This window comes from Grammomys surdaster, unplaced genomic scaffold, assembly GCF_004785775.1.
Source record: "Grammomys surdaster isolate TR1022 unplaced genomic scaffold, NIH_TR_1.0 169, whole genome shotgun sequence".
NCBI classification, from domain to species: domain Eukaryota; kingdom Metazoa; phylum Chordata; class Mammalia; order Rodentia; family Muridae; genus Grammomys; species Grammomys surdaster.
In genome coordinates, this window is record NW_021604617.1 from 12,458,317 (window position 1) to 12,480,789 (window position 22,473).

The 22,473-nt window shown below is 41.7% G+C and overlaps 1 protein-coding gene across 1 annotated transcript in view; it reads left to right on the forward strand.

The window, feature by feature from the left end:
• The first annotated feature begins 3,399 nt into the window (after positions 1 to 3,399).
• The window catches only part of Opn5 (opsin 5), a 47,565-nt gene continuing 28,491 nt past the window's right edge, over positions 3,400 to 22,473 (forward strand). Inside the window, exons 1-4 of the mRNA XM_028766504.1 lie at positions 3,400 to 3,534; positions 7,485 to 7,604; positions 16,095 to 16,265; positions 19,784 to 20,118. Coding sequence (XP_028622337.1) covers positions 3,405 to 3,534; positions 7,485 to 7,604; positions 16,095 to 16,265; positions 19,784 to 20,118 — 756 coding nt within the window. The 5' untranslated portion in view covers positions 3,400 to 3,404. The remainder of the gene's footprint in view (positions 3,535 to 7,484; positions 7,605 to 16,094; positions 16,266 to 19,783; positions 20,119 to 22,473) is intronic.

The following is a 22,473-nucleotide window of genomic DNA, read 5'->3' on the forward strand; positions in this document are numbered from 1 at the left end:
TTAAAGGCTTATGCTAATGTGAATAATCAAAAAATTCGCAAGTTTGGGAAAATAAGTATTCCTGGGTATAAAAATTAGACAGGGCTTCTTGCTTCAATATGTACAATCTGCAAAATCACTGTGCTGAGGATCAAAAGTTAAATTACTATTATTAATAAAAGAACTCATTTAATTGGGCTTGTGGTTTCAGAGGGTTAGAGTCCATGAGGGTGGAGCATAGGCATGGCAGCAGAAAGAGCTGAGAGTTTACATACTGATCTGGGGGAAATCTGGGGGATGAAATGGTCTTTGCCCTCAATTGTATTTGCCCAAACTGAAGAACTACTGTATGTAAACATGAAGACCAAGGTGCACATCTGATACAAATGTGTAGGGGGCCTCGGTCGAGCCCCTCCATGCTCTTCGGTTGATGATTCAGTCTCTGTGAGACCCCATGGACCCAGGTTAGTTGACTCTGTAGGTCTTCTTGTGGTGTCCTTGACCTCTCTGGTTTGCTCAATTCTATCTCCAATTCTTCAATAACACTCTCCCATCCCCATATAAATTACATAACCTGCAAGTGTGAGGAGACAGGAACACTAGAGATCGCTGGCTGGCAAGACTTGTGATCTCTGCAAGCTCGGGTGTTGATCAAAAGTCGTTACCTGAATAAAAATACTGAAGATGATTACCAAGATCAACGTCTGGCTTCCACAGGTTCACCCCACACATGTGCCCCCATGCATGCAAACAGGCCAATCACACATAGGGAAAAACGGGAACGAAGAAAAGAAATGCATTATCCTGTTGATAATGAACACGAGGGACCTGTAAGATATGACTTTTCAGAAGTTGCCATAGATCGGAATTTTAAGATCTGATGAAGAGTGCCAAATCTGGCTCAGCCTTCATCTTCTGTTTCTGAATCTAAGGGGCCAGACAGCACTAGTGCTTGAGGACCTTGTGATGACAGACTTTACCAGAATAAGGTGGAACCAGGAGCTTGACAGTTAAAAGACATCCCCTGGGTGGGAAGAGCTTGAGAAGGAGCAGGCATGGCAGCCAGGTTGCTATACAACTGCTAGTTTTCTGTAACTAATTGGGGAGAGTGGGAGTGGATATTAATTACAGAGTGTCCTCAAACTATAGTAACTTCTGTCAAATGCCATTTCTCACTGAAAAGCCTTATGTAGGCTGTAAACTGTCAGATAGCAGTTAAATCTGTCCTTTTACAGAAACTGAAAGCACCTCTGTGACACCTACTGATTGCCTGTCACCCTGTGTGAGGCTAATGCAACTCTGGAGAGCTGATTTCTTTTACTTCGAATGTCTCAGAGGGCGGAACAGTGACATCTACTGGTTCAGTTTGAAATGAGCTGATTCAAAATATTTCTCCTTTAATACCAAGAAGTAACTACTATCTCACTGGACGTCATGTTCTCAGCAATGTGTGTCACTTCCCAGAAGCACAGGCTCCTTCCTTACCAGGGATGGGCAGCATGGGACTTAGGTTTCTGAATAGTGTCACTTAAAGGGTTTTTTTTGTTGTTTTTGTTGTTTGTTTTGTAAACATTTCAAAATCAAAATTCAAAAGAAACAGCACAGAATTCTGAGTGCTTTGAGAGTTTCTCATTGCTCAGGATTTTATTCTGGAGTAGAAGGAGTGTGGCTGGAATAAGTTGCTCTCTGCTTTAAGAAAGTCTAAACCTTCCCGTGGCTAGCCTTGTGTGCTTTAAATCAAGATCCAATTAGTTGTTTCTAAATAGCCTATTTTTCCTAAGATTTATTTTTATTTTTAAGTGTGTGAGTATGTGTATTGAGTGTGTGTGAGTATGTGTGTGTAGTATGTATGTATGTATGTATGTATATATGTATGTATGTGTTTGTATGTATATGAGTGCATCTTCCTGTGTATATAGGTATGAGTGTGTCTCTGTGTGTATCTGTATGTATCTGTGTATGCCTGTGTGTGTGAGTATATGTATATGCAGGTATGTATATTTGTGTATGTATGTGTGTGTGTCTCTCTGTGTGTGCATATGTGAATGTGTCTCTGTGTGCAAGCATGTGTCTGCATGCATGTGTGTGTGTCTCTGTGAGAGAGAGTGTGTGTTGTGTTGTGTGTGTGTGTGTGCATGTATGTGTGTGTGTTAAGCGCCAATGCCTAAAGTCAGAGGTACCAGATCCTCTGGGAGCTGGAGACACAGGTGTCTGTGAGCCACCCAGTCTGGGTTCTGGGGACCAAACTTGCCTCCCCTATAAGCATATTGTGTGCTCTTAGTCACCGATACAGCTCTCCAGTCTCCCCTCTTTTTAAAGATTATTTATTTATTTTATGCATGTGAGTACACTGTCGCTCTCTTCAGACTCATCAGACAAAGGCATTGGATCCCACGGCAGATGATTATGTGGTTACTGGGATTGAACTCAGGACCTGTGCAAGAGCAGCCAGTGCTCTTAACCACTGAGCCATTTCTCCAGCCTCAGTCCTTAATTTTTAATATATATTTTAACATTTATTTTTTGAGAATTTTATATATATAAACATATACATATATATGTTTACAAACACACACACACACACACACACACACACACACACACATATATATATTTTACATTTCCACTCCTCTGACTCTCCCAGGTCATCCCCGCCTCTCAATTTTATGCTTTTTTTTTTTTTTTAAACACACTGAGTCTAATTGTGCTGCCCATACACACATGGCTGCAAGGCCACCTACTGGACCATGGTTAGCCTACCAGAGGCCACATCCCCAAAGAAAACTGACTTTCCTTCCTTTAGCAGCAGTCAATCGCTCCTTAGCTACGGATGGAAGCTGGCGTGCCCCTTCCCGGTTCACGAACAGCTTCAACTCTTAGGTTAACCCTGTCAATCTCTGACCTCTTAGCTTCATTTAGTGTTCGTGTTTGTTTGCATGGAGTGCTCTGCTTCTTCCCTCAGCAATACCCAGCAGCTCACCACGCCTGTTAAGAATGGAGAAAGCGTGGGCTATCTCGGAATGCTGTATTCTGGCAAGTCAGTGTACATAGTGCTCACGTTCCCCGCTGTGGGTTTTCTTACTTGAGATCTCTACCAAGTTTGCCAGGGAGCAATAGGACAAACTAGTTTCCAACCTTTTATTCACTAGGGGAGGTGTGAAAAGCCTCAGAGGCAGCCTGAGGAGAAGATGCAGGCTTGTCTAGACTGCAAATTGAACAACTGCGTGTTGGTGCATTTACGTCATTTAAGAAAAAAAAAACAGTGAACACTCCCCACTAGGTACCAATCACCCGTGGGGCCCTGGAGTATGCCTTTGGTTTTACGGAAAGAGATGCGTTTGTGAGCGGATCCACGGACTTATTATTCCCTCTGTTGAGATCTCTGCTGATTTGCTTTACAGACCCCTGGGGGTGTGTGAGCAGCAATGGCCTTGAACCACACAGCCCTGCCTCTGGATGAGCGTCTGCCCCACTATCTTCGAGATGAGGACCCCTTTGCTTCCAAACTTTCCTGGGAAGCGGATTTAGTGGCTGGCTTTTACCTAACAATAATCGGTAAGCTTCCTTAATGCTTCTGTGTCAGAGGCTGCATTGAGAGGCTTCACAGGCTGTATTGATTTTGCACAAATGATTCCGATGTATACATGGGTATTAGCAGAGATGGAGAAGGTGACTTGGCATTATGACAGTCAACCAATGTTTCGTAAAAAATGACCATTGCTGTCATTAGGAATACATATTCCATTAATAATCCAAAGAACATTCATAGTAAGTTCTTTATCTCGATGATATTTCATTTGGTCACTTGGCTAGTACATTTGTTTTCTGGCTACCAAAAGAATGTTAACATAAATTTTTCTGTTGTAAAAAGAATGGTCCTTAGACATATCTACTGTAGCTTCCTCTTTTCATAACTGAGGGAACTCTGGCCCAATGTAACAATGACAGTAGGCACTGTTTTAAAAGTTGCACCGTTTCAGTTCTGCAAAGATAGAAATGATTCTGGTAATCAATGAATATCTGCCTATGGTGAAAAGAGTTTTGTGTATAACCCACACAGGGTTTAATCTGTCTTATGTTAGACTGTATTACTCAAACCAGCAGCCACTCATGGCTCCTGAGAGGAGCACAGTTACCTTTCAAATGAGCATATTGTAGTGAAAAATAGACTCCTATTGAAGGCTTACTACTTGGAAAATGATGTACAAACATCTCACTAATATTTTGAAATATGAAATGTCCATTGAACTCATAATTTCTGGATTATGAGTTTATAGATGAGATTTCTACATAATTTATGGATTAGTAGATTAAGCATTAAATTATTAAAACCTTTTTTCCTATGTGCTTTCATGCTGTTTAATGTGGCTACCAGAAAAAAAAAACAATATATGTGTAGCTCACATATCTGGTTTATATTATATTTCTACTAGATTGCACCAATGCAATTTTGCACCAATGGCTTTTTTTTTGGTCTGGTCATGGTGGCACATGTCTTTAACCCCAGTATTTGAGAATCAGAGGAAGGCAGATTTCTATGAGTTTGAAGCCAACCTGGTCTATATAAGAGAATTCTAGGCTAGTCAGAGCTACACCATGGTACCGTCTTTAAAATAAATATTTACAGCATTTCTTTAATTTAAAGTTGTTATATTAAATTTGGGTGAACCGTGTTCAGGTGGGTTCCATCTTTAGGTTTATGTGTCTTTAATATTTCAGATGTTGGTTCGAGCCTGCTTTCTCAACCTCTCTTTCTCTCCCTCCTTTCTTTGTTTCTTCTACTCTCCCTCTCTCCCTTTTTCTCTCCCCCTCCCTCTCTCATCTGTTTATGACTGGTGAAGAATTTCATGTAATTCCTGAAATTGGAAAAACCACATTAGAATGTTCCATAGATCCCTCTATGGTCAGTGCTTGAGGCAGAAAGAATTTATAAGATTAAATCATATGATATGTTGCAAAATAATTTCCAGGGTCCTCTTACTTACAGTGAGCATTTGACTACTTTTCATTTAATTTAAATTTGGCCTCTTGAACACAAATATATGAAGTATCCACTCTTTGCTACTTTTAAATAGCCGGGGTAGAGCAGTAAATAAAAGCCCTCTGCTGAAATAGAGAGGGCCTCAGAATAAATTCCACATCATGTCTTATTAAAATCAGTGATCAGAAAAGGCAGACGAGGAATCATTTCACAAATTGAAATTAATTTGTTTCAGTCAGTTGCAAGGGATGCTTTGAAAATAGCGTCTTTAACCAGATAGATGGCTCTAGGCAATCTAACAGTGGGAGAACTCTTAGCCCATTCCCTTCCTAGCTTGAAGGATTTTAGCAAGAGAATATAGCAGTGTTGGTGGGAAATGGGAAAAGTTGGGTGCAAGGGAGTCAAAATCAGATTTAAGGGCTGGAGTAGATCTTAAAAATTAGATGTTGGAAAGGGAGTCCCTAAGCTAAGACAGCATTAGGTGACTTGAAGTCACAGAATAATCATTTGGGGGGAGTGAAGAAAGGTGGGTTTGGATGAAGATGGAGGGGCTTAGACTCTTTCTAGACCCATGGCTGCTTGTCACTTGTCTAGAACCTTTTTAAGGAGCCAGAGTGGACAGAGTAACATTTTTGGCCAGTTTTGTTAAATACTAGGAATCTTAGGGGAAACTGAAGAATGAAGGTAGAAACCCTAGTTTGGTACTCAGGAGGAATAAATGTGAGACCCATTTACCATTCTCCTCTCTCCATGTTAAAACCTGTTTTACTAACTGCCAATGAGGAAGGCTTTTCATCCTGTCTACACACGAAAGATACAGGATTTTGATGATCAAAAAAAATGTCCACCCCATAGTCTCTATCTTCTTAATCTTGTTTTCCTTAGTCTTAAAAATATATCTGATTTCTCTTAATGCTCATCTGCAGACAAGGTTGCTCATGGAAACAATCGAACATGGCATTTAATAGAGTTCACTATTTTTAAAGTCATGACGGACACTGGGTGAAACCCTATGAAATAGGGTTAGTAAAAAGTTTAAGAAAATTCAATTAAGAAATATTCGCAAGAGATGCTGGCAGGCAAAATGGTGTTAGAGGAACTTTCTGGACTGACCGCATGCAAATACTTAACTGTTCTTTTTTTTTTTGGATATGACATAGATGGAATTTGTTTTACTATTTTTGAGCTGTGTTTTTGCACTTTTCTTTCCCAGTGTGCCTTACTAGATGGTTTCTTATTAGGACTTGCCTTTTATCTGGTTTACTCTAGGACTGCACAATCCCTTCAGTCTCCCCTCCCCCACTTGCCGTAAGAAACCTAAAGAGGCTTTCATGGACCATTAAGCATCTTTGGTTCCAGAGTGTCAGCATCCCTTAAAGCACAATGCAGTCAGGTCCTGGTGGTTTTATACCATCAGCAGAGACACACATTTTTTCCCCCCTTGCCCCCTCAAATGAATCGTGGTGGAGGAAGTAAAGTAGAAATTTAAACAGAAAACGCTGGGTCTCTCCTGTTAATACTTTCCTTATTCCTTACTACTGAAGGCAGCTGTACCAGATTCTCATTTATACACAGCTACACTATGAAGCAAGAATTCCTGAGGAAATCTACTCTACATGTTAAGCTATGGAAGTAGGTGTATTCTTTTCTTAAATACAGTCAGTAGATAATGGGTCTATTCTTTGGATTTTTTTTTTTTTAAACTGGGTTTGTAAGAACTTGTGGACAGTTTCATTGTAATACCCAAACCAACTTGTCATTAATAAAAGAATATTCAAACTTGGGAACACATGTATGTCATTGTTGTTAGGTCTGGTGGGTTGAGGGTCACTTTCTCTCTCCTTGGTGGGAGGGAAATGCTTATGTTATCAGCGGTTACACACTTATCGACGGCTAGTCCAGGGGTAGCTGAAGGCATCCCATGTTCCAGATAGTGAGGGTCCATTTCACCGAAGAAATATAAGTCCTGGGGCCTGTGTTGAGGGCATGACCATTTCCTTGCAAGGGGTCACAACAGCCACCTCTGACTATACCTCTCCTACATGCTGGTGCTCCTACGTGAGCTCACGGTGGCACTGAAGTCACCTCTCTTGGTTGACTTTATCTTCAGAATTTTATAAATAGCTAAGGGCTTCATTCCACTTATCCAAGGGAGGGAGCCATATAAAGCCAATACTTTATAAAAATGGCTGAGGAAAACACTCTGCCCTGGGGGCCGGAACAAGAACTGACCATTGGGATTCCCACATCCTCCTGAGCCTAACCGAGAAGTTAGTGGTTCCATTGTCTGGGTAAGTTCAGTCCTGTAATTCCTGACTCCTACCCGTTCTGAGGCGACCCATCCCTTGCCTGTCACTCACAATCCATGCTTTTATTTCATCTTCTCAACTTAGATTTTTATCTAGTGTCCTGTCATTACCCTCTAAATCTGTGGAGTCTATTTTTTTTTAAATGTGAAGTGGTTCATCTGCAAATGAACGCTCAACCTCATTGTAATGATGGGACATTTTATTCTTCTTTGTAGGGATTCTCTCTACATTTGGAAATGGGTATGTCCTTTATATGTCTTCTAGACGCAAGAAGAAGCTGAGACCTGCGGAAATAATGACCATCAATTTAGCAGTCTGTGATCTAGGGATATCAGGTAAACCAGTCACGCCGATCCTTCTTTGTGGGTTTAAGATATTAGCCATTCTAATTCCCTCACTGGCTCAGAGCTCACTTTGTTACCGCCCTGTTTCTTCCTGTCACAAAACATGTTTGCAGTGTTTGTAGACAGTCAATGAAAAGTCTGCTTAAGGGATCAGCTAACATTTTAAAAACTTATTAATATATTTAATTTTATTTAATAACATGCTTATTAAGAGATCATTTATTATTTTTTTGGTTGGGCCTGGGACCTCTGTCCACTTCTCCCTAGAAAGCTGGGACTCCCTCCCCTACCCAAAACTATTTCAAACTGATACCTGGAGGGAAAGGAAAAGATAGAATTTTCTCCAGTGAAGTGCCACAATCCAGGGCAGGCCCTGTGACCAAGAATAGTTAGCTGAAGTGAAACAAACTTCATGCTTTTGTTTTTTGTTTTTCTTATTGGTTTTCTGTTTGTTTGGTTTTCATTTCATTTCATTCTTTCTTCTTTCATGTGTTTGTTCTTTTTTTAGAGAGAGAAAGCATGCATCTGGGTGGGTAGAGAGGTAGAGAGAATCTGGGAGGAATTGGGAAAACAATGATCAAAATATATTGCATGAAAAAAGAAAAATAGAAAAACAAAAAATTATTTTCTATTTTTCTTGCCTTTTTTCTTTGTTTCTTTAATTCTTTCCTGCCTCCCTTTTCTTTTTCTTTTCTTTTTCCTTTTGAGACAAGGTCTCCTGTAGCCCAGGCTATTCCCTGACTTCCTCTGTAGGTGAAGATGACCTTGAGCTCTTCCCCTTCTTTCCTCCCTTGAGTGGTAGGATTTTAGGCATGCAGCTCTATGGTTAGATCATTCTTGTTAAATATTTTATTTCTTACTTATTTTGCCTTGATCAATTATATGTGTGCGTGTGTGTGTATGTGCATATTCACATATGGGCAATTTTGTGTGGTTACATATTCATGTGTATGTGTGCAAGAATAAATGTGTGTGTGCCTGGGTGCATGTGTGTGCATGTGCAGATAAACTAGAAGCCAACATTGCTGTTTTCAATCCTTGTCTTCTGTGTCTACTGAGGCAAGGTTTCTCACTTAAATTCATAGCTCGTCATTTTTTTTCTCTAGCTATTCATCTTGCCTTAGGGAATCCACTATCTCTACTTCCCATGGGCTGGCCACCCACGGTTTTCATGGGTGCTGAAGGTCTGAACTCTCATCTTCACACTTATATGACAAGTGATTTAACCCTTGGAGCCATTTCCCAAGCCCACTGTTAAGCCCTATCCCGGGAATACTAACTTAAGGGTACAGTTTTGGACAACACATGATACCGTCCATATTTCAGAGTTCACTGGGCTATGGATTCAGGATCTAACAGCCGACTGCTTTGCACTCTGTGACTACTTTCCTGCCAGCATGGAAGTCTGGTGAAAATAAACTGAAAGATGATAGAATCTTGAAGGGAAAATGCCAGCCAAAGACAGTTACAGGTCTCTATGAGAGGGGATGACAGCTGTTGGGACAATGGTGATTTTCACTGTAGGATAAGGTCCCACCAGAAGCTTCTGCTTCCATGACGCTGAAAGTTGGCTGCACAGAAACATTATAGGGGTCACTTAAAAGTACTAACGTCAGGGAGTGTAATTTAAGTACCTGGGAAGCTCAGTGGATAAAGTCCTTGCTATGGTAGATAGCATGAAGACCTGATTTGTATCCTCAGCCTCCATGGGTGTGACAACACATACCAGTAATCCCATCCTTGGGAAGCAGAGACATGAACATTGGGGAATGGGGGGGGGCTTAGACTACAACAACATCATTGAAAGACCCTTGTGTCCCCCAATAAAGTGGCAAGTGATTGATAGAGAAAGACATCTAACATTAACACTTGGTCTACGCATTTGCATATACAACTGTGTGCACTTGCACATACATGCACACAGATACCACACACACACACACATGCACAAACACAGACACTCAGAAATACAGGCAGACAGACATACCACATACAGAGAAACACACAGAAATACATACATACATACAGACACACTGATACACACACACACACACACACACACACACACCACACCTGTGTGTGTGCACACATATGTATTCATGCATTTCCAGATAAGTTACTATGTGAATCAAATACCAAATTTCTGGATTTTCTCTTGCTTCTCGGACTTTTCAGCGAACCCAGCAAAGAGAAGCTATAATATCTTTTCTTTAACTATAATTTGTTTAAGAAAGAGTAATTTTGGGTATGTGTCATCCTGTTCCAGGGTTGACTGGCTGTACCCTAACCTTTATTTGGATTCAAAATCTTTTATCTATTTGTAGCCTCAGGCTGTTAGGGAGGGAGGAAGAGTCTTTGAAGTGTTTGCTTTTACATTGAAGACTTTTTCTAAAAAGAAGTTTCTCACCTCCCTTTTAAAATAGTGTGCCTCTTCATAAATCGAATTATCTACTGCTGCAAGTTTACAGAAACTAAGTTTAATGATAATAATAATCATCACCTCTTGAATTGATGCAATATTAAATAGCAGGCATGTTGCCGTTGCCCTCTTTCTGAGAGCTTGAACGCTTAGGTTACTTGAGAAGGCGTTGCTGGGTAAGGGTAGACCCCAATCTCATAAACTCTTGTTTGTACGGTAGAAGAGGCTCTGCAAACCACGCGGTTTGTGAAAGGCTGCAAAGTGCCTGCCATTTTGGCTCTTGCCACGCGATGGCGGTAGAGCAGCAGGCATGGTTCGGTTTTTTTCTCCATCTGCTCGCCTAAGGCTCCCTTCCTAGTTCTGCGAGTAAAATGTCTGTCCTAGTGAACCCTGCCATTTCAGCTACATCCTTCACCAGTGAGTAATAGCTGGCTGCTGCTTAAGGCTGACACAGACAAGACGCGAATTTAAAAAAATGCTCTTAATTGGTCTGACACATTGAAACTGCCTTCAGCCTTGACAGTCTGCTCAGAAATCACACCCATCCTTTCCCAGCGAATGTGCTTAGAGGAATCCACCAGAAGGTGGTTTCTTCCACTTGAGTTTTCTTTGGTAAAACTGGGTCACGTTTAGTGTCTATAATACATTTTCTTCCAGTATATCCTAAAAAATTTTGTCTTTCCCCCTTACCTAGCTGCATTCTTTATTTTTAAAATTGTTTTATTTATTTATTTATTTATTTATTTATTTTACTTATTCACTTTTCATCCCTCTTACTGTCTCTCTCCTGGTTACCCCCTCTCACAAACCTTCCCTCAAACCCTCTCTCCTTTTCCTCTGAGTGGGAGGGGGGCTGGGTATCCCCCTACCCATCAAAAACATCAAGTTTTTGAGGCTAGGTGCATCCTCTCCCACTGAGGCCAGACAAGGCAGCCCACTAGAACAACATATCCCATATATAGGTAACAGCTTTTGGGATAGCCCCCACTCCAGTTGTTCAGGGCCCACCATGAAGACCAAGTTGTACATCTACTACATATGTGTGGGGAAGCCATGGTTCAGCCTGTGTATGCTCTTTGACTGGTGGTTCAGTCTCTGAGAGCCCCAAGGGTCAAGGTTAGTTGACTCTGTCTTCCTGTGGAGGTCCTATCCCCTTTGGGACACGAAATTCTTCCTCCAATTCTCCCATAAGAGTCTCCAAGCTCTGTCTACTGTTTGGCTGTGGGTGTCTGCATCTGTCTGCGTCAGCTGCTGTGTAGAGCCTCTCAGAGGACAGCCATGCTAGACTCTTGTCTGCAAGCTTAACAGGGTATCGTTAATAGTGTCAGGGATTGGTGCTTGCTCATGGGATGGGTCTCAGGTTTGGCCAGTGGTCATTGGTTGGCCATTCCCTCAGTCTCTGCTCCAACTCACATCCCTGGATTTCTTGTAGTCAGGATAGATCTTCTGTCAAAAGTTTTGACCCAGCTGCATTCTGTTCTAAACACCGAAGAAGCACATTCTAGAATCAGGCATGATGCAGGTATGCAGCTAATGTAGATTGTCTTAACACAGAGGCTCTTATTCAGGAACATGTAGTAGAGTAAGCTAGGGAGTTAGAGAAAGTAAATGGCTGCTCACATTCCCTCCAGACAAATTGTATCAGCAGGTTTAGGGGTTTGAAGTCCTGGACACTGATGGCTAAAAGCAAAGCAAAACACAACGAAACTGGAACCGCAGTGACTCTATCAGGAACCAGGCTGAGGAGCATTCTACTATATGGAAGGCGGGGGGGGGGGGGGGCGGAGAGGGAGACGGACAGACAGACAGAGGCAGACACAGAGGTATTGATATTGGTTGTAGATGACCTTCCCAAGACTCATCAAAGGCTCTGCTCCAGGCTGGACATAGAGCTAGACCTCATAATCGCAGCATTTGGGAGGTGAAGGCAAGATGTTCAGTAGCCTAGAGTCACCCTGTATCTTCAGCTACAGAATAAGTTTGAGGCCAGTTTGGGCTACATGAGGCCCTGTTTCAAAACAAACCAACATACATGTGCTTGAGTGCGTGTCCTCCCTCCCTCTCTCCCTCTCACGTGCGCGCGAGCACACACACACACAGACACACACACTCACACGAACCCCCCACCCCCAACAAAATAAAACGAAACAAAACAAAACCTCCGTTTTGGATGGAGACCTAGCATGGATATTAGTCTTCATCTCTAGGCCACATTAATCTCTTCTGCTGTCTTGGCCTCCTTGCAAAGGGATTTTCCACAAGCTTTGGGGTTTGCTGTCTTTTCTGCCCTGAAGACTTTTCAGGCTACTGATGCTACCTAAATGTCACTCTGCACCCTGTGTTTCCTTACCCCATGTATTCCTATTTATCATTCTGTCATGCTCCTTGCTTCTCTCTCGGCCTGGCTGTAAGCATATTGAACCTTGCATTTTCTAATAGCTGTTTAGTGTTTGAACCTTACATTTATTAAAATGGCTATCTCGTATCTGAGTAAGACATAACTCAACAGAACAAGTGTGACAAAGAACGAATAGAGAGGGAAAAATTGCAAGACAACTTGGGAATCTGGTTTTAGTCTAAACATGAAAGAGCTTAAAGAAGCGATTGGTAAGCAGTTTTTGTTAGTTTTTAGAAAAAGTGTACAAAGTAATGAGTTTTCTTGCAGAACTGGCTTCCATACTTTTTATTCATTCTCCCTTCCCTCCCCTCCGCTTCCCTTTCCTCTCACCCCTCGCCACTCCTGATATTTTCTATCTGCCCTGACTAGTCCTTCTATGTTCAATAGTAATAAAAACACAAAACCCCAAAACCACCAAATGATGATGTAAAATAGCCATAAATAAGACATGATACTTTTCCTGATTGAAAGAAGGTTGGGCTGTCCATGACAGTCTCGCCTCACACACAGTCATGCACAGACAGTGCACCCTTCCACACACTCACACACATGATGTCTACATGTGTACATGCAAACATATACATATCAAGTCATTCCTATGTATACACAGATACAGTTGTATAAGAGCCATGTACACATACACACACACACACACATACACACACACACACGTATATATACACCCACAGAAACATTTGTGCTGTCAGAGGAACTTCATAGACTCCCTGGGGGGGAGCATTAGAAAAGTTCCTTCCAATTCCAAGATTTCATTCCTCCCATTTTTCTTGTCCTTGAATGCTATTGTTTTCCTGAAAACAATATATGTATATGTGTATGTGTATGTGATATATTCAAGTTCAGATTGAGAGGATATGAGTGACACACACACACACACACACACACACACACACCCCTTTGTGGCTTTTCACTCTCCCTGTTCTGAATTCAAGGCATGGTTTCTCTTTCTGCATAGATGACCCCCCCTCCTTTCCTCTCTCAAGTCCGACTGCTCAAGGCATAACTCTGAGTGCTTGATGTTACATCTGGTGTTAGAATCTGTATCACCCACTCACAGCAGAAGCAATTGTCTTAACAGATTCAGCGAGGACGGAAAACTCATGGACAGTGTGTAAGAATTTATAAAAGGTGAAATGGAAAGCTTTTAATAAAACTTAATACGTGTTTCTGGCTAAAATTTTTTTAACAAGCTAGTATGATGGAGTATCTCTGATTAAAAAGCAGCAAAATTATCACATTCAGTAGTAAAAGATTTAAAGGTCTTTCTCCCCCTTCTCCCCTACCTCTGTCTCTCATTCTGTGTCTCATTCTCTCTCATATAGCCCAGGATGACAACCAACTCTCTAAGTAGTACAGGCTGATTTGAACCTCTGATCCTCCAGACTCTACTTCCCAAATCCTACAGTTGCAGCCTAATGCTGCCATGTCTGATTTGTATGTCCTGAAGATTGAACCAGGACCTTGTGTACCCCAGGCAAACACTCTACAAACTGAATTGAAACATAAGCTGAAACCAGTAGAAACATTTCTTTTAGAATTAGTCCATACATGAATGCCTACTATGATACATGTATTTGACATTATTCTGTAAATCTTAGATGTTGTAATAACTCAAAAAATAGAAATCAAACGAGTTTAAAGCTGTAATTACTTGTTAATCCTGAGACCACGCAGGGGAGTATCAGCAGACTTGGAAAGCTAGTTCATGGTGTACATAAATGTTCCAATTCCCTGCATTGAAGTATTTATTGGTCTAAGAGCTATTATCTTTTTTAATATAACTCAAAATAGATTCTTCTCTGATATACATTCTGGTCACAATTTCCCCTCCGTTCATTCCTCCCAGCTCTCCCCTATCTCCTCTCTCCCCCTACAAATTCCTCTCCATCTCCCTTCAGAAAGAAGCACATCTCCAAGAGACAACAATCCAACATGACAAAGCAAAGTGCATCAAGACAAGGCAAAAAAGAAAATCACACTGAGGTTGAAAAAGGCAACCCAACAGGAGGAAAAGTGTCCCAAGAGCAGACAAGGAGTCTTGTTTTATTTGCTTCCTTCTTAGATGAGGCATATTTCATAATCTGTGGGGTAATTGGTAACAACATCAGCAGCAGCCTATAGTCAATACATCTGAGCACAAGATTCTTTCTGAACAGGAGATTTATAAATGTTGTGACTATTCACCATCAAAGACTATGGTTGGTACCCTTTGTTGGATATTGTTTGACTAGCCAAGTATATTTGCTTTGAAGGCTAAGACCTAAGTTTGCCAATAAGCTTGGTGTGGCTGGATACATGTTTGAAGGTCACTGTAGAAAACCTTGTTCTCAGGAACACTTGGTCAACATTCAAACTCGAATATCTAATTTTAGACAGGAGGAAAACAATGGAGTCCTAGACAGTCAAGGAGGAAAAATCAGTTTAGAAAAATTGTGCTTTAGGAGAAAACTTCTCTTGGTTGTTTTATTGTAAATATAGTGTCCGTCTTGCTCATCTTTTAAATGAACCACTTTACTAAAAGGTTAACAAAGATCACATCACTGTCATTGACCCTGGGGTCACATCTATTGTTCTCCTTGAAGCCGAATCTCTCTGAGACAGTTATAATAGTAAGTAAAGTAATACTTTAAAAAAGTTCTTTGACTATTGGAATCAATGAAAACTTTTCAGAGTAATTTCAAACTTAGTTCATGAAAAAAGAATCAGTGTCTTTTAAAAAATAGTAGAAAGGTATTTTTGAATGGTTTTATTAGCATATATTAATGTAGAATGACACTTTCACACATGTGTATAATATATTAAAATCAATTCACTCCTTCATTCCCCCCTCTTATTCCCCCATCCTTCTCACTAATTCCTTACTCTTTCCCTAACAGCCCTTTATCTACCTTCATATATTCTGTATGTGTGTCTCAATGAATAATATTAGGGTTGCTTACAGGATCCTGGTCCCACCATACCACTGCACACCACTGGAGGATGTATCTTTCCCTTCCTCAGCAGCCATTAAATACTCATAAATCTTTTGGAAGGAATGGACACCTATGAGCCCCTTCCCTCCCACGACAGGATGTTGACAAGCTCAGCCCACTTGGTACAGCTAATCACATATGCCATGAGCTCAGGAATGTGACAGTCATGTTATGTCGTGTCATGACATGTCAAATCATACTGTAAGCATCCCTTCCTCCAGCTCTTGCATTCATTCTGCTCTTTCTTTTGGGTTGTTCTCCTAGAGGGGTTGTGTTACAAATGTCCCACTTACAGCCTGACATTCAACAGTCACTTATTCTCAGTACTGTGGTCAACTGTGAGTCTTGCACTCCTGCTAACTGCAAAGCACCTTTAAGCCTTATGAAGCCTTGCCAGCATGGAGGAAACTTTCAGCCCATTTCCTTCTTGATTACTTTATGTTTATGACCAAGATGTGTTGTGTCTTCATTTTGTTGTGGTGGGCCACCGATGAGCTGTGAGAATTTTACTAATCTATAAGTTCTGTGTAATGAAGAAAGTGTGTATATGTGTGTGTGTGTGTGTACTCACACCTTGAAATGTGTCTGTAGGGATGAAGGGACAGCTGAGTTGAGTGAACATGTGAAGATTTTAATCTCAAGGAGCTTCCTTTGATGCCTGCTTGATGCTCTAGTTGTAGGCAAGCCGTTCACCATCATCTCTTGCTTCTGCCACCGCTGGGTGTTTGGCTGGTTTGGCTGCCGCTGGTACGGATGGGCTGGATTTTTCTTTGGCTGTGGAAGCCTGATTACCATGACTGCTGTCAGCCTGGACCGCTATCTGAAGATCTGTTATCTGTCTTATGGTAAGTTGGAAGGTTCCTTGTTCCCTGATAGGAAAGTTAGACGATCAGAGTGACAGAGCTGTGCATATTTTATACAGTAAATATATTAGTAACTTCAGTGACCAAGAATCCTTCTATTCATAGCCTATCTTGCTCTACTGTTTATTTAGATTTGACCTGAGTTGATGTATGTTTCCTTTAGCACTACTTTTACAATATGCCTACAGCTTTTAAATGTCTCACTTTCTTGTATAAAATATGAAAGTGTCTACACATTTCCTCATGTGAAAGACAAAAACAAAAAGCATGAGTCAACAAGATCAGGTCTGAGATATGTAGTTGATGACCTAGTCAGTTTTTGTGATTATACGAACCATTATCTATGATTTTTTTTTTTTTTTTAGGACTAAGGCTTCCTAAGGTTTCAGAGATGGGGAATTCCAGAATGCTTATTAGGTTTAGAGAGCCATACAGATGTTCCTACCTGAAAGGATAAACACACTGAAATATGTCTCTGCAGGTCTTTTGTGGTATTGGTAGGTAGACGAGCAGCTAAGAGAGCAGGCAAGGCAGCAATAATGGAATTTCCAAAGCTCTGTATTTTAAAGATTATACTCTTTTACTAATTAAAGTTTTAGTATGTTTGCTTCGGGATCCTGGGAATTTATTGATCCAGAAGGAGAAAATTTTGGGGCAATTAATTTTAATAGCAAGAATCAGACCTAATCAGGGGATGGTTGTTACATTCTTTGGGTAAAGCAGTTTGGACTGACAAACTGTTAGGTAGTGTTGCTGAGGCTGCAGGACAGAGGATGGCCAGTGTATAGACATGGCAAAGAATGTTTTCTTTGGTCCTTAAAAAGTTGATAGTGCTCTGAAGGAGGACTCTGAGGGACTCTGTATGGGGTGGGGGGGTATTTGTAAATGTCTTCAGGATTCAATGCTCATTAAATAATTGCATCTCTTTTCATAAACGTCTAAAACTTCCAGTTGAAACAGCCTGAGTCAAAAGTTCCATTAAGAGAAAACCATACGTTTATGCAATTTGTATGATGTTAGAGTCCAATTCTTACCATGATCTCGTCTTCTAGCACAGCAAGTGGATGATTTTTAAATAAAACCATAGATTGTATAGACAAGAAAACAAAAGAGTTTCAACTCCCTGAGAGTATTTGAGGAAGAATAAACTGTGGTCTCTGTTTCAGAATTCATCTAGAGTTTAAACTTTGTATCGACTAAAGAGAGGATACTATCCGTTTCCAGATTCATGGCGGGGCATAAATGCTGTAGGAGAAATGTATATGTCACCAAGCTTCTTCTAAGCTTGACTCTCAGTGATACTTCACCCTTTAACCTGATTCACTATTGGGCCTTTCACACAGTGTTCTCTAGCATATCGCAATTTAAAAGGTCACTTAGGGACATGCAGACATACGTGGTGGGAAGCAACCACGTAACCTCGTAAGTGGTCATTCCCGAGAGATGGCCCTTTGGACTCTTGAATAATTCCAGTGACCAGTGACGGGGAGCTTACTATTGCTCAAGGCAGCCCATTCTCTGATTGGTCTGCTCTCACTGTTACAATGTTATTCCTTATATTGAGACAAAACTGCCTCCCAGTAACCTCCACCCATTGGTCCTAGTTCTGACTTCTGGAGCATCACAGAACCCATCTACTAATCTACTCCCTCCTGTACTTGACAGCCTTTCAGCATACTGGAATGTAAGTATGAAAGCATCTCACTAAGTAACCCTCACTATCAATGCTTATCCGTATGCCTATGCACGTCCTTACGAAGCTATGTCATAACCTCTGCCAGTGTTTGACGCCTTATGATGGATAACCAAGAGCTGACGAAACTTGGTGGCTACCCGATCGCTACCCTTCTCTGGTTGGGCTTGAGGAAACTATTTCATGATGTTCAATACCATCTATTTGAGTAAATGGAGATGACGGAGTTTAGACACAATTTGTTCTGTTTCTTCTTAGTGATCACACACACACACACACACACATGTGTAAGTGTTCATGTTAAGGTCTAAGTTTATAGTTTGCAAAGTTGACACTATTTCATTTACTTTAAACATCATCAAAACTATTAAGCAAACACTGGAGTGATAGTTCAGTTGGTAGAGTGCATGTCTATCATGCACAACGCCCTGTGTTCTAGACCCAGCACCACATAAACTAGGCACAGTGTGGGGTGTGCACCTGTAATTCCAGTTCTTGGGAGGTTGAGGCAGGAGGATCAGAAGTTTAATGTCATCCTCAGCTACATAACCATTTTGAGGCTAGCTTGGGTCAGAGTCCATTCCTCACATCAAACAAACAAGAAAGCAGAGGAACTAACAGCAAACCACAAGCAATGGGTTATCGCAAATTCCCCTTAATGTTAAAAGTGTGGAGTTCCCAGAAGGGCCACATGGATAAACTCACACTGCACTCAGAAGAATTGCAGACTTAGTGACTTAAATCTCACTTACTCAGAACAGAAACAGTCCCGAGTGCACGTGGAAACAATTGGTTAGCTTTACTCAGTGTTTCTTGATAGTTTGTCCCTTCTATCGTGCAGCCGAAGCAACAAGGACCTATTCTCATCCCCCTTCGGCAATATGATATGTAAGGTGCAGAGATTCCCGTGGTGACTGCTGGAAAAGAGCTAGCTGACCTGGCTTTGGTGACTGTGTTGAACTTTGGGAAATGATCACTTGTGTTTTACAATTTAATTAAAAAAAAACTGTCTGTAGCATTTCTTTCTCTGGGAATTCTCTTTTGGCTAAGAAACTAGTGTTGAAACACAGGGAGAGCTCTTTGTCTTCCACTCCTTTGTCCCCCATTCTTCTTGAAGACATTTTTTTTTTTCCAGAATTACTTACACAGCATGTGTGACAACCTAATCAGATTATCTGCTGCTCTCCCACCATGCCTGTGTGCTCTCGACTGTCCCGTGAATAACATCCAAAGATTCAAAAATTTTCATGAATTTCCAAGCACAGTCACTCACCTTAGCACCACTCTGCAGGATTAGGATCAAGACCCGCCAACCCCACACAGCAAACTCCTAGTCAAGGAAGGGATGTAGACACAAGAAAGGTTTTAGAAATAAGGGTGTTTTAAAGACAGGACGGATCCTTTGTGATTTTGCACCTCCCGGGAAGGACTCTCCTTTGAATTCTTAGACCACTCACTAACATACTCTTGAGATGTCTTCCCAAGCTCCCCTATCGTCTTCCGTGTCCTTTCGTCTTTTTGTCGTCTGCTTTCCCACCCTGAGCCACTTCTCCCTCCCAAAGCTCCTAGGTGCCTAGAGAAAACTTTCCCCGTGAAGTCTCTTCAAATTGCATCCTCCTGGACAAAGGCTCCAGCTCTGGAACTTTCCCTGCCTTGACTTCACTCTCCCCCAGGCTTCAGTTAATCTGTCCACGTCTCCCAGAATTCAGTGGAATAAATCTTTGGAGATGGAATTTGACATGTCCAGGGGAGGTATCCGGGCTCAGGGCAGGTTACATGTAGGTAATGCTCTTTTTTCCCCCTCCAGGGGTCTGGCTGAAGAGAAAGCATGCCTACATCTGCCTGGCAGTCATCTGGGTTTATGCTTCCTTCTGGACCACCATGCCCTTGGTGGGCCTGGGGGACTATGCACCCGAGCCCTTTGGAACCTCGTGCACCCTGGACTGGTGGCTGGCCCAGGCTTCAGGTGGGGGTCAGGTGTTCATCCTGAGCATCCTCTTCTTCTGCCTCCTGCTGCCCACGGCCGTGATTGTTTTCTCATACGCAAAGATCATCGCCAAGGTGAAGTCTTCTTCTAAAAAGGTAGCCCATTTCGACAGTCGGATCCATAGCAGCCATGTGCTTGAGATGAAGCTGACCAAGGTAACAGTAACTGTAGTCCCTTTATAGGTGTGGCTTTTTGAACACTCAAAGTGTCAAAGGGCGAAAGGGTTAGGGACTGTTGAGGCCCGAAAGACCCAGAATGCCTATTGATTGTTTATCTACGTTTGAACTCTGTTAGAGTTTATATAAACTACTGTAGCCTCTCCCTTCTGTTTCCTAGACCTCATCACACAAATACACACATTTTAAATATCTACCAAATTAGTATGATGGATTCAGTGGGCCTATTTTCTTTATTGAAATACATATGTTAGACACACACACACACACACACACACACACACTACCACACAAACGGTTGGCACCATTTTGTTTGGACTCTGGTTGTCATTTTAAGGACATCCTGCCATCCATATTGTTTACTTGATTATCACAGAGCGTTCCTGAATGGTTGGATCCTTCAGGAAGTGTGAAGGAACACAGCTGGTAGTCCTTTAGATGTTATGGTAAATCGAAAAAAAAAGACCATGGAATTGGACAACAGATAAAGATTTGAATTCCACCACAAATGTTGCCCTGTTTGCAACCCAGCACTAGACAACTACTTTTTAAAAGTTAATTAGTTGACTGTTTTTTTACATTGTAATTAAAATATAATTACATCACTTCCTCCCTTTTCTTTCTTCCCTCCAGTCCCTCCCATCCATGTCCCCTCCCTACAATTCCCTATGTTTCCCCTCACTCTCATTGATAGCCTCTTTCTTTATTATTGTTACACACACACACACACACACACATACACACACACACACACACACACATTCCCCCCATGCATATACATACATGCACACACATGCATCTATGCATTGACAAATATATGAGTACAACTTGCTGAGCCCATCTTTTTCTGTGACACTCCGCTTCTTAGAGCCCGTTTCCTAACTGTGTAACAAGCATAGTAAGTCTGGGTCTGGAGACAGGGATCAGGAACTCTTGCAGAGCAACCAGGTTTGCCTTCCAGCATCTGTATGGTGGCTCACAGCTCATTGGGTACCCTCTTGTGACCTCCTCAGCCACCAGAAATGTTCATGCTGTATACACATGAAGGCAAAACACCCCCACACATAACCAAAAGTAACTGTAGGAAAAAAAAAACCAGTGTAATTTCCTATTTGGACATCCACTACACATTCACACTGTTTTCAGTTCGTTTCTACTGAAGTAAGACACAATCTCACAGGGGCCCTTTCTCTGTCTGGAGAAAACCTTTCCTGTATTCAGCCTCTGCTCAGGATTGCTCAGTTTCTCACCCACTCAGAGCTTCTGCTCTCTACGATGCCAGTGGTCTAAAAGTGTGTAACTCCAAGGCAACAGTCCAAGATTTTGGTGGCAAAGTAAGTTCATCGTCTGCATCCTCTAAGTATTTCTAGCTGGGTTATTATCTTGACTTGCCTCTTTTGGGTCTGATCTCATCCAGCAGAATATGAAGTGGCATCTGTCTGCAACCATTTCTCAACCTGCCATCTTCTCTAGTTATTCTTTTTATGATGGTTTCACTGACTTTCATAGTACATGTGCTACAAACAGAAGTGTAGTGTGTATTCGCATGTGCACATGCACACCCTTCACACAAGTGCATGATGTTTTTGCACTCTCTGATTCAGTGGCTCAACATCATCTCACTTTTCTGTCTACATTTGACCCTTTGAAACAAGTTTCATTATTGGCTAATAAAGGCAAGTTCACTGGCATCAGAGACTGCCCTTCTGTTCCCAAAGCTGCCTGTGTGGCCTGAGGAGGTCTTCACAGTGTCATGGTGCCAATTGGTTGGGGATCCTGGTTGGGATTTTGTTCTTTACTGACCTGGCTTTTTATAAAGTACCCAATTCCTTTTGGTCATGTCATATAGCACAACGAATATGCTTTATCCTAACCACAAGGCCTCTGTAAGCAGTGCTTCTATTGTCTGCTATAACCTGTGCAGTAGATCCTGTGAACTCAGCTATGAGCCCATGAGGAAGGCATACATTTTCAGTTTGTACATCCTCATTTGTGCAAGAGGTTCTGCTGTTTTGTTCACACAGCCCTGCTCTCTGGTGCTTGGCATGGAAAGGCCAGTTCAGGCTTTCAGCTCCCCTGACTCTTCTCTTGTCTCCGGACTACAGACATTTCACCCATTGGAGTGGAAAATTGACTTGGATTTTCTTGCTCACTCTCAACATCCCTTAGGCCTCTAGCTGGGGGCAGTCAATTATTTTTCACCACACACACACACACACACACACACACACACATACACACACACACACACACACAGACACAGACACACACAGACACACACACACAGACACACAGACACACACACACAGACACACAGACACACACACACAGACA